At 43.3% G+C, this 13,057-nt stretch overlaps 1 protein-coding gene across 18 annotated transcripts in view; it reads left to right on the top strand.

The window, feature by feature from the left end:
* The window catches only part of DOCK10 (dedicator of cytokinesis 10), a 153,080-nt gene that overhangs the window by 57,354 nt on the left and 82,669 nt on the right, over positions 1 to 13,057 (top strand). For all 18 annotated transcript variants that reach the window (XM_035335209.1, XM_035335211.1, XM_035335218.1 and 15 more), the window contains exons 3-4: positions 4,816 to 4,905; positions 12,492 to 12,574. In XM_035335209.1, coding sequence (XP_035191100.1) covers positions 4,816 to 4,905; positions 12,492 to 12,574 — 173 coding nt within the window. The remainder of the gene's footprint in view (positions 1 to 4,815; positions 4,906 to 12,491; positions 12,575 to 13,057) is intronic.

Raw genomic sequence — 13,057 nt, forward strand, 5'->3', positions numbered from 1 at the left:
CAGTGCAAATTCCTCCTACAAAACTTTGCATTTGTAGCAATGCAGCAACTACGCGGGGGAAGGATCTGCACAGCTTCACAGGAGCTCCTTGTCATGAGTGTGAGCGTGCAGCATACTTGGGAGTAAGTGGGAGTTTGTCCTTCTTGTTATAATCATAAAAGTACATGCTTGGTCATGGTGCTGGTAGGTTTGCATTACCCTCATATTGGGATTGCAGTGTGCCATTCAACTTCTGTTATCCCAGACCTGGCCACACGCCCTTGATGACAGAAACCACTGTCTGCCATTCCTGTTTCTCACTTTCCTCCTATGCATTTACCAGAAAGGAGACCATGAAAGGAATGTGACAACTTCATTCAGATCTTCCTTCCTCTCATCTTTAGTGTTTCACCTCTTGGTCTTGCGTGGCTCCATTACCGTACATTTGTACTTCTGCTCCTAAGGGCCTTCATGTCAAAATGCTTGCCATATCCTTTCCTAAGTACTTTTCCGTCCTTTCTTCTTGTCACCATCCTTATAAAATTCACCGAGCCCGCAGCAGTCTCTTGTTAAATCTCTCCAGGATCTCAAGTCTCTTGTGGTATCAGTGGTACCCTCCCTTAGGGCAGCACCTCTCTGCTAACACCATGCTTGTGTTGGGGTTTGATAGGTAAAGACATGATAGTTACATGTTGATAAATGTTATTTGTCATTAAAAGGCAGCTGAAAGTATTTAACAGGTTTAAAAAAATGCTAAATTCTGTGTTGCGAAAATTTGTTCCTCTTTCTCCTCACGCCTTCCTTTTTAAAAATGTATGAAAATAAAAATCTGTTTAGGAATCAGACTTTCTTAAACTAATTGTATAAATACATCCAATTTGAACCTGCAATAGGACGAACAGTATCATTGCCTAGATTTAGGATGTGTAAGATGACAACGCCTACCTCTGCAAGCTGGGAATGGAGAACCTGTCCAAGTTGTCTGTGTGCTCCTGGCTCTTCTGGGCTTTTGAAAGCTCCCCCAGGTGCCCTCTGAGTATCTCAGAGGACTCAGAAGAGGGGCTGTGTAGTGCTGATGCACGCTGTCAGAGCAGGTGTGACTGTTTCCAGGCTATTTTTTATTTCTATTTTTTAAAGTTCTGAATAAGGAAGAGCCAAAACCTCCCTATTTTTTAATCGTGAAACCGCCGTGCAGGGACAAAAGCTGTTTGTGCAGGTACAGATGTTCACAAGGGACCCTGATGCAAGTGACCCCAGAGAGTGAGCAAAACCATTGCTTCTTCGCGTGGAACAGTGAATGTGTGCTGTAGGGCAGCTCTGACGAGGGGCTGGGAGCTCCTTGGAAATCACCCTGTACACCTGACTTGTTTCTGCCATCAGCAGAGTTACCGTGGTGGACTAGCAGCTTCTCTTCAATAGCACGTGACTTACCTACCGCTTTCCCGTGCGGTAGGCAGTATCTACTCATTGGAGAAGAGCAGAAGTTTGGTCCATTACTCATGACAACGTGATATGGGACCTTTCTCACACAAACTCACGTCAGGTGGGCGTAGCAGGAAAGTGAATGGCAGCTGGGCTTGGATGGATGCACTTTGACTTCCTAAAAACAGAGAGTAAAGCAGTTAGCAAAGCACACATTATGATAGCACAGCTGCTAACGCCGAGTGTGTTCCCGTGACCTTCAAACATGCCCCGTGTTTGCTTTCCTTTCCCTTTGCCCTGCGCTTGCACCTCCTCGGCGAGGTCTGTGCTAGGAGGGCCGGCAGCAGCCTGCTGGCAGCCTCGTGCAGCAGCAGTGTTTGTACTGCAGAGTGCCACCTGACCCTTGCTTTTTAATTTGGACTAACTCGTTGCAGTTTTCACTGGTGTTAAGGAAAGCTGTTTACTTGAATGGAAATGGGTCTGGGCAGCTTTTCTTTGGAGAGACTGAATCTAAGCATTGACAGATACAAACGTTTCTGCCGGCATGCGGTTAGCTCTCTTAGAAGGGCTGCCTTTCCAGGAAGTAAGTGTAATCATTTCTGATGTATCTGTCTAAAGATTCAACCATTGGTTACATGCTTTCAGACTAAAAGCTGTTAGATTCAGAGTGCAAATGTTTGAAATGCCTAACGCAGTTTGAACTCCATTTTCACATCCTACACTTGCCGTGTCGGTGGGAAGTGCACCCTGTCTGAAAATATTACTCCTAATCAATCATTGATAGGGAACAATATTAGCCTGTGGTTTTCACTGCAGAAGCATTCTTCAGGGGGTGTAGCAAGAGAGGGTGCTTAATTAAATCGCACCTTATAACTAATCAAACACTTGGGGCGAAAGCTTTATGCAAATGAGATGCTGGCTGCATGCCAGAAGTCATTGGTGGATATAGGATATTTATACAAAATCGATGCCCGGAAGGCTGTGGCTTTGTTAATATCTGCAATCTATGGTTATCGGAGTCTCTGCGTTCATAAACTGGAAGATAGCCTTTTAACCTTCGATCTGAATGCACCAAAGCTATGATTGCCTAAACAGAAAAAGAGATTGCAGTAAGGACAGTTACAAATGCTGAATTTAAGTAAAATCCTTTATTTTTACTGACCCTTCAGCATTCAATCTGATGTTGAAATGTGGTTGTTTTTTGAAGTAAACAGGCTTCAGTGAACAAATGCTATGGCAGATCAGCCTTTAAGGGCATTGAGCTTTGGAAGTAATCAGCTATGAACAGGAAGTGTTTTTGTGGCAAGGCTTTTGCAGCTCGGTGGTTGATCATAACTAATTCTCAGAAGGGAAGTGCTTTGTAGTTTTTAAAACAAGTTTAAATATAACAATACACAACATTTGTCATGACACAGTTCTATGTGAGTGAACCCACGGCATACTTTGGCAAAGCCTGCAAGTGCAACAAGCCCCGTGTTAGCGATTCCTCAGTTTTGCACAGCTGTCTCTTTCCTCCAAAGGGCAATCTCATTGGAAAGAAAGGTGGGGGCGAGTGCTGCACGCGAAGCCATGGATTGCAGATCCAGCTCTTGTTCTGCTGCAGTCCTGTAACCTCTCACACGAGCTCCGAGGGAAGGCAGGCACGGCAACCCCCCTAGGAAAATGTTGAGCTGCCTTGGTCAGTGTGTTGATAGCATTTGACAGGAAGTGTTGCTGCATTAGGTTTAAAAAAATGGTATGCATTTTATTTAAATACTGAAAACTCCCTTTTGCATAGTGTGCAGGGCAAATATGTTTTATTGTGGTCAAGCAGAAGAGGTCATCGGTCTCTCTGCAGCTTAGTCACCGTCCCAACAGGGTCAGTGCAAGGTACAGAGTTCATCACATCTCTTTTCTGTGTCCTCCCACTCTACCTTGTGTCTGCTGATCATCTTTAGCAGCCGTGGTGCCGTGGAAGGGCAACATGCGTATTTTGTGGCTTCTGCTGCTGGTGGCTGGGCCCCAGACTGGTGAAGGGTCCCACGATGCCACATCTGTGGGTTTTCAGCTGTGCTCAGAGATTACATCTTCTCAGCACTGCTTAAAAAAAGGGACTAGAAATGTTACACGTGTGAAATAACTAAGCAAGTGTTTTCCAGGGGCTGTGGGCACTGCTGGGAAGTCCCTAAGCAGTGAAGGATTTGGCAACCTTCACTATCACTAAGTATGGCCTCAAAATCCATATTTCTCCATTGGTTGTCTCTTTTATTCATAGACTAAATGACTGTGTAAATCCTCCCTGCATGTGTGCTTTGGTAATACAAAGAGAGAGCCTTGTAACCCACATTTAGGAAGGTTTGTGTTGTTTATCAGAACAACAGGGTTTATTCATACCGCAGTGGGACCATCACTGCTTGTCAGAGCCCAAGCGATCTGTCTGTGCTCTATCCTCAGCTATCCAGCTGAAACAGAAAAAGTTTGGGGAACCCCATGATGTCTGCATCTGCCTGTGTGATGTATGCCTTTCTCTCAGAATCACTCATAGGAAAAGCCACAGGAGGAACCAGCGTGGTGTTTGTAAGCTGCAAAGAGCAATGCTGTCAGTAACAGCCAGGTGACTGTCACACGCAGTCTGGGAGCTTCAGTTCATGGAGAAGAACAATCCCTTTTTAGTCTGAGACTGGGGACATGAAACAGACCCTCTGCTATCTGTTAGCACTGGGTGCTGCAGGCTGCTTCGTGACCGTAGAAAGCAGCGGGTTCCTCATTAACCCAGCCAGAGGCAGCAGGCCTTCCCCTGGAAATCACGTGCCGTTCTGTAAGGGAAGAGACGATGAGCTGTGAGATGACATTCATCTTGGTTTCAGCCTTAGGTTACCTCGAGTGGAGTTATTCCCTTGTAACCGAGGGCAAAATCTGGTCTGCCGGGGTGTGCTGCCACTGGTTTGCTTTTCACCTTACAGTGGAGAAGATGAGTGGGCCTGATCTGTGGATTAACTCCAAGAGCCCCAAAGCCTCCCCTCGTGATTTTTGCCTAGGGACTGACTTGCCTGATGCCCCATGGAGGTCCTGGGTCATGCAGAGGAGCACTGCCGGTGGCCCTGGCCTCTCCTCAGCCTGGAGGGGACTAAGGGAAGCCCGGCCTGTTGTGGAGGCCTTCTGGAGATCCACTTCTCACTGGATCCGAGTCTGCTTGGAAAAATGCTGTTCCCGGAAGTCTATTTGAACACTGCTCTTGCTTGTTAATGAATGCTTTAGCTGATAGTATTGGTAATGTGGGAGGGAGGGATTTTGGTGTGTACGTGTATTGTCTGCATGGAGAAAAAAAGAGAAAGAAAAATGCAAGCAGTAATAATACTGGTTCTGTTGTCTTCATGGGACAAAACTTCTGTTCTGTCATCCTAGCTAATTTGTGTTTTTGTTTGTTTACGTCAGACAGACACAATTTCACTGGAAATCAGGACGCTGTATCCTTCTGTACCTGAAGATGCAGAACAAAAAGCGGAAAGTTTATTTGTTAAAGAGGTAAATATCTAATGTCTGTATCCTTTACTGTTCAAATAAAGACAAGGTTTTCTGGGGATATTGATGCGTTAATAGAGAACATTCTCTTTGTTTTAATATTGTTTAGGTGATTTGAATCAGGCTTGATTTTTGGAGGCCAGAAGGGAGGCTGGGGGGCTGGGGGGGGGGGGGGGGGGGGGGGGGGGGTAAAACACCGCTCCAGGAGGTTAACAGCATGTCTGCAAGTGCTAGCTCTTCTATATTTGTGTCTAGAAAAACTACAAATGCCCTGAATCTATCCCTCATTCTGCTATTCTCCAGCTTCATTCCCTGTCACTGCTAGCCCATTGGTATTGGTATTTTTACGTTAGTGCTAATCAATGGTACCCAGAATGCTCCAAGCTTAGAAAATATCGGTAACTTTTCACAATATACATATATATATATGCGTATATATTTGATGTGGTTTTAGATGCTTAGTTATTATGTATTTGAGGTGTACATTACCACTATGAGGAAGAGGTGCACTATGAAGGATGCGTAGAGGCTTATATTTATTGTCAGTATCTGGAGGTTGCTCTGCCTTTATAGGAGAAAGACAAGCAAAGTTCTTCAGTGGCAGTTAGAACCCCACTAGGCATGATTTCCTGCTATCTCTTTTTAAAAAATATAATTGTATTGTTTCCAGATGTGGTCTCAGATTAAAAAAAAGAAGATTCTGCTTGCTCTCCTACTACCTCGGGGATATTTGGGCTTGTTACTAATTTTATTACTTTGAAAGACATTTGAATTCCACACCCAACATCTCCAAGGAGTTTCCTTCAGCCACTTCTCTGGATTTTCTCAATCTTTCACTACGGATTTGAAATATAGCCCGCCATTTCCATTAGCAGAACGGATTTAGGGAATCGAATTGTCAGCCAACTTCTATAAGAAATTGAATTACAAGCACACTCACTTAATAATGAGCTAGTAATCCATGTGTTCTCTGCCTTTTTTTCACAGCCTGGGGTTTTGCACACCTGGCTTCCTACTTTGAGTATGGGCTATTTCACATGGAGCATAACCACAAGATAATTTGCAGATGAAAAGTCAGTTACAGACAGACACAGTGGGTTAGAAAGAAAAATCCAATATTGGAACGAAATATAGCTGTTAAATTCTATGCAACATGACATTTTATAGGCAATATTTCTCTCTAGCAGCAGGTCTAGAAAGAGCAGTAGCAACTTACCGCCAGCTCAAATTGCCTGACCCATGCCATCTTTTGCAATGACAGGAGGGTTAAAAGATAACACGGCTTATGGAATAATCTACCTTCCCAGAATTCTCACTGCCTTTTCAACACTTTGGGGTCTGCTTTTTATTTTAAGGTTCCTCAAGTTGCAAGGCCAGCACTGTCCTCACTGCTTTACAGGGAAAGTGGTGGATCTAAAAATGGAACATTAGTGCATGGAATCTGGGAATCATTACAGCAGAGAACTCCAGGGGGATGCTAATGACAACCTGATAAAATACATATTGAGCAGCTCTATTTGCTTTCTCTGCAATACCAGTAAGCCAAGGGGAGCAGGAGAGGGGAGGAAAGCAGTGGAAAAAGCAGTACTACAGGACTAAGCCTGTGCATGGAATAATGGCAGGATGTGACCCTCTTTTAAAGTAGTAATCCATATGTTCCACTTCTGCCACAAAGCCAAAAGCAATATATAAAACAAATTAAGCTCCAGGAAGAAGATGGTTTCTAGTCCAAAAATAAGTAAAACTGAGCCTGAGGTGCTGTGAAGATCTATGGTTACAGTCCTCTGCAGCAATTTCCCCAGTCTGTACGGACCCAGCAGCAGTCTCTGTTCTGACCCGGTGTCCAGCAGCTCTGGGTGGCTGTGCAGGGCTGGAGCTGGTGACCTTCACTTCTTTCTTTAGAGCTGTGAAAACCCCAGCACTTCACACAGTGAAGGAAGCTTCTCTTCCTTCAGATACGCAATGGTCTTGTGAACAGCAAAGGAATCCATCTTGTACATACTTGATCGTCTGGAGCCAGGATTAAAACTAGCATTAAATGTCTGATCCCTGATCGGACTGTTGGTGAAGCTGTACAAAGGCAATGTACAGCTGCATCTCTCCGAAGCCATTTGGTGTTCCCCCCAAGTGGTAAAGACTGTGTTCAACCATCGATGAACACTTCACTCTCTCAGTAGTTAGGAAGCTGTGACACAAAGACATGGAGCTGAGTCAGTTGACTACGCATTAAGGGTCTGCAGCTGAAGGTGAGATGAATATGGCACGGTGTGAGGACATAGCATTGAAACCATTTCGATAGCTTGGGTGCATGATCATCTTCTGTTTCATCCTTCTGGACACTTGGTGTTGTTCAGGTGGTCTTGTCCATGAAGTACTGCTGCCCGATTTAAAAAGAGTGTAAGACTGCTATGATAACACCCTTGTAACAGCTTTCGGTCTAGGTACCGTTGGTGATGTTCAGATATTACAGTAATGAGTGGGACAGAAGGATTTACTTTAAGATGTCTAGTGGTCGGCGTTTTGCTGACTGTAAAATGAAGATTATTTTTTTTTTATTGAGTATTTAAATGGTTCTTTGATAACTAAATATTTTTGTAGGATGCAAAGAGAAAATTTTACCTTTTATGATTGATTAATATGAATCCTCATATTATTCCTCATATATTCATTAATATGAATCCTCGTTAGTATAAATATTCATTTATACTTAGGTATATTCTAAATACAGTTCTTTGTGAATCTATCATTGCTATAGCTGTACCTCTCTTAAGATATTTTCCTTATGGACTTTTCCACCCTAACTTTCCTTACGCAGCAAGAGCTAAGGTTGCAAGAAAAGTGAAGTTTCCAGAACTTTAAAAGCCAGAATAAAATTGTCTTCAATATTTGTTTTTGAAGTGCTCCTAACTTCCCGGAATTCTGTTCTGTACCATCCTGTTTCCTCCTGTCTTCTGAATTTTTCTCACCCCTGAGCCTGCTGCACGCATTTATGCCAACCATTATTGCCCTCATGGGCTATAATTTTGTCAAAAAGACTCATTCCACAAGAAACAATATAAAAATCTTCCTTTTAGATGGTGAAAACGGGCATAATGTAATCTTTTCCAACTCTTGTATTCTCAAATATGGAGATCAATTGGCAATCCTCCATTTGTTTTCCACGTTTCATATGGCAATGTAAGGGGACGGTGCATTTTGCAATGCAAAGCTGTACTTCGTTTGGGGAACTTAAGCTATGTGATTGCAACATGTTTGATCCCATAATGTCTTGCAGGAGGTCAGCATGTGCAGAGTATACATGTATATACACATAAGGCATACTATTTTTGTGTGTATCTGAATAAAATTCTAGAAATCTTCTAGGAAGTAAATATTATTTTTCACCTGTCCTTTCTTAAATCAACTTGAGCCAGGTGCTCCCTGCAAAACTGTTTTTGGCAAGTATGTTATAGAGGTGTTGGCCACGAGGGTGAGGAGGGATGTGCTGGGAGCTCTGCAGGGGCAGGAGCAGAACAGAGCACCTTGCTGAAGAGGCTTCTTTGGATTGTTCGTTGTAATTGCAGAAGGTAAACCCAGAGAGGCCGCTGAGAAGCCATCTCATCCCTCCCTCCCAGGCAGGCTCCTGATCCAGCCTGACATACCTCCGTCTGCCAGCGCCATCAGGGAATCTAGACACCAGGAACAGGGCATGCCAATAGCAGGCTGCCCTTCCACATGCAGCACAACTCAGACCTGTCTGCTGACGTACTGTTTGATGTCAGATTGTGGTGTTTTAGCTTACAGAAATGACTCTGAGCAATGAGGACAGCGAGGAAACAAGCTTCCTGGGGAGAGCTCCTGACACTCAGAGGAGCTTTCTTGCACCCCAGCGCTGGCTCCTTTTCACTTCTGGGTGTAATTGTAGTCCTCACGCAGGAGGGATTATGCTGGCTGAAAAGCATTGCATCAAAATGAAGTAACAGTGTAATAATACTGAAACTTCATTTCCTGTATAGGTTTTCTAGAAAGGAAGGTTGGAGTTGTCAGTTACATTCAGTCTTTTAGAGCCCTTGTCATTCATCTGGCAGTTTTTTCTATTTGAGATTTTTGCCGTTTGTCTGTACAGAACCTTTAAGTAACGACTAAACATCAGTTTTATTAATTATAACGTTAGAAGAGCCACTGAATACTGAAGGTGGTTGTGTGTCAGCTCAGTTGTTTTCTTAGGATTTTTATGCACTGTCTAATCTTCGTTGCACTTACACATTTCAAAATGGGAACTCCTGTTGATAAATGTCACAAAGTTTTATTGTTTTTCATCACAATGAATTTCCTGACTTCAAAATCTGTTTTAAATATTTCAAAGAAAAGTAGCATCAGGACAATGCCATGTATTATTAAACTCCAGTGGGTGTTTTGATAGCAGAAGGGGTAAATATTTAATGCTTAATATTTAAAAATAATAGTGTGTTTTAATGTTGTGGTTTGTTGCTGTTCTGTGTCACTGCTCTTTGCTGTATATGTGACCTGTGTTGGTATAGAAGTAGCTCTGAGAGCCCTAAGGTGGAGGTCTTTGCCAGCAGCTGGCTGAGAGGCTGCTGGCTCTCGGTGGGCATGGGGGAGCAGAATTTTAGCTGGGGCTGTCACAGCACCTTCCTTCCACCTTCCCAATTTCTCCTGCGGTGTCCTCTGATTGTTGCAGGAAAGGTCCCAGGAAGGGGAAGCGGCAGGGAAGGTGTTATTAGCGTGTCACGGGCCCTGGGGCAGAGCACAGCACGCTCTGCAGCTTCCCCTTTGGAACTGTGGCTGCCTCCAGCTCTGGATGCTCTTTGCTTTCTCTTTCCAAGCCCTTGCACTTGCCCTTCCCTGTTCAACACCTCCTGCTTTCCACTTAACTCCTCAGGGCTGAGGTGCCACTGAGAGGTGGCAGAACCGCTCCATGCGTTGGGTTTCTCCGCAGGAGGCCGGGTTGTTCCACAAATGCCTGTTGTCATATGTGTGGCCGTATTTCCCAAGACTGCACACCCAACACTGTCTTAGAGAGGAGGAAAGAAACTCCAGTTGCTTTCAAGTGTTTGCTTCAGTTGTGCTTATCTCACTTCCTTTTTCTTTTTTCTTCATCCAAAAGGTTCGTTTGCATTGCAGGGCAAGTCTTTATTAAGCTCCTCTCTCACTGCGGTAGCCACCACACTGCCACCACCAGAACAAGAGCTAAGAAGATGCAGGTGAAAAAAGCTTGCAGGATAGTCTGCCTCTTTAAGGAAAAGTTGGACCTGCTGGGCAAGGGGGAAAATAATTGGAATTTGATATTCCCATTGGGAACGGGCTGTACAGCCTGCCTGGTCAACAGCAGAATAGGAAAGTTCATGCAAACATGTGCCAGCCCTCCCACGTCCCAGAGCTTCCATTTCAGTTTGTATTTTTCCTCCCCCACCAAGTCCACTTGAGCTCAACAGCTGTGCAGCGGTGCCTCCGCTCTCTGCCGGTTCTGGGCTCCTGGTGAAACCTCTGCCTCCACAAAGGCTTTTCTTGCTCCTCACGGGTATTTTTCCTCATTACTAAAATTCAATTTCCAATAATAATTTCCAATAAAAAAACTTTTAGATGTCAACACAGTAAGGGATATTCAGAAGAGAAAGTGCTATTTTGGGAACACATCAGCCTGCAATGTTTGCACTAAAGCCGATGTGGAGAATTCTCTGTGGACACTAATTGCATCTGTTAAGTAGAATACTTGGTGATGAAAGTACCATGGGGGAAAAGCCATCCTTTCAGGAGAAGGCTCAGTTATTTTTCATTTGCCAAGTAGAGAGAGAGTGAAGTGTGAATTGAAGGGTCTGTGCTCCTCCTCGCAACACCCAATGCACGAGCTGTTCATTGGCTCCTGTACAGCCATTGGACGTGTTGCTCTTGTAAGGGTACTCCTATAACCCAGGTGACTATTAAATAGTTTAATGAAACTTAGGACACACAAACACAAAAGTGACAGTGTCACTTCTTGAAGAGTGGCAAGAAGAAGCACTGGGTTGTGTTTTTCTCATTTTTTTTCCCTTTATTTTTTTGTCTATTCAAAGGCAGAGCAACATAGAACAACATCAGAGTGGTGTAGGCTTCAGATCTGACCTCGTAAGATGCATAATCAGTCTGCTACAATGCTATACGCAAGACTTAAAAAGGAGATTTGTTAAGCCAGTGCTGAGTAATTTAGAGAACACCACCTTTAGGCTTTCAGTCCATTTTGGGTTTTGCTCCAGCAGTCTGGTAAATCCCCTTGCTGTCCCTTCCGAGGTGGAGATCGCTGTGAAAGCAGTGACTCCCATGGGAACATCAGAAGAGGCTGGCAAGAAAGAGATCAAATATTCCCAGTTGGAGTAACCTATCTTCTCCCCTTCTTGCCATTTCTCCTACTCTTTCTGCTTAGCTTTTTGCATTCCAGTCTCTTTGATCTGTCTTTTGTTCCATTCTCTCTGCCTCCTGCAATCTCATCCTTTCCGCGCCTTTCGGTGAGACTTGTTCCTGTTCTCACCTTAGATGAAATTACCTTTTATGCTGCTGCTTCTTTCTCTACCATAGATCTCTACCATTTTCCTTTTATGACTTTCCTCCTTTTCCCTATCTTCCTCAGCAGCAGCTTTTGCTGTTAGATTTTAGGCTTTTTTATTATTATTATTATTTATTATTTATTTTTATTTTTCTTTCCTGTCCATCTTGTTTGGGCTGGTGCTAATGTTCAAGTGAAGAGTGGGGAGAAAATAGTACAATATTGGGGAAAATTCTTCAGCGTACTGTACAGTTAGCACTTCATTTTGCATTCTGTTGCTGGAAATCCTGCTGTGCCATTTGTCTCGTTCTCTGTGTGTACGTTCTCAATAAACACGTACCTCATGCCTCTTGTTGCATCTAACAATGTCGTGTTGTGTTTAATTGCATTGATAAAAGTTCTGTAGTGAGTAAGTCACAGTAGTTCTGGTTTATTTGTCAGCATACTAAAACCCTTCAGCACAGTCTTTGTTCAGGTCTGATTCCCTTATTAAGGGAGATTTTTATGTTAAGGACAATTTCGGAAGAGATACAAAACCAGCTAAAAGGTTATTGTTAGAAAATAAGCACTGCAAGGAAATGATGAGATGACTGAGCAAATTCAGTGTGAGGGGGAAAACGAGACCCTGGTGAGAAATAATCCTATTAATATATTCCTGAACGGTAAAAGAATGAAGATCAGTCAGAAGGAGAAATAGAGGCCTAAACTGGATAGCGTCTTTTGAGGGGCTGGTGGTGTTTTTATTTAATGGTGCTAACAAAGTAGGATATTAATTAAGGGTGTTTACAAAGTAGGGTATGAGAACCAGTGAAGGCTGTTGTTTTCAGCTCCCCCATCCCCCCTCCAGTCTCGTATGATTCAGAGCAATTGATTTAAAAGGGAAATTGTGCTTCACAATGTAGAAACATCTGATACTCACTTTCCTTCAACCCAGGCCTAAAAGAGAAGGATATGTTCTTCTCTACCAAAAAGGACTCCCTCAGCTTTTTTTTATTATTTTTTTTCTTTTCTAGACTTTTCTGAGTCTGAGAAGTTATAGTAATTGTTGTTATTGTTGTTTTCTCTTTAGGCTTGTAAATATTACAATTCCCAGTGGCACGTTGTGAACTACAAATATGAGCAGTATTCAGAAGACTTTCGACACTTACCACAGTAAGATCTAGCATAAGTTCTTCTTTTTTTTTTTTTTTTTTTTTTTTCTCATAGGTTTGTGTCATTTTGCTGAGCTGTGTCCATATTTGCACTTTCTATCGTCTCCTATGCTCTGCTTGTTTTACCGTATTTATAGTGGTTTGCATTTTTAAAAAGGGGAAGAAAAGGTCCTTTAGCAAAAGTTCAAGACTCTGCAGAATTCAGCAGTATCAACAAACGCTATTAGTGCTGATTCAAATCTTAAGAGCGTATTTGCGTATTCAAAGCGCAGTTGATACAGGGAAGCTAGCTTACTGTTTTCCTTAATAATGCATAAATGTCACTCACCTTTAACCGGGATTAATTCTCCTTTCAGTTACCCTGTCTATCAGAGGAGTAAGGTTTTGTTTAGGAGTTTGTAGCTGCACGGCGCAGATCTGGGTGCGATGTATACAGTGTGTGCTGGTACCGCACTTGGGATATAAGGCTGCGGAAATGGGCAGG

Source organism: Oxyura jamaicensis, chromosome 9, assembly GCF_011077185.1.
Source record: "Oxyura jamaicensis isolate SHBP4307 breed ruddy duck chromosome 9, BPBGC_Ojam_1.0, whole genome shotgun sequence".
In the NCBI taxonomy this organism is placed as follows: domain Eukaryota; kingdom Metazoa; phylum Chordata; class Aves; order Anseriformes; family Anatidae; genus Oxyura; species Oxyura jamaicensis.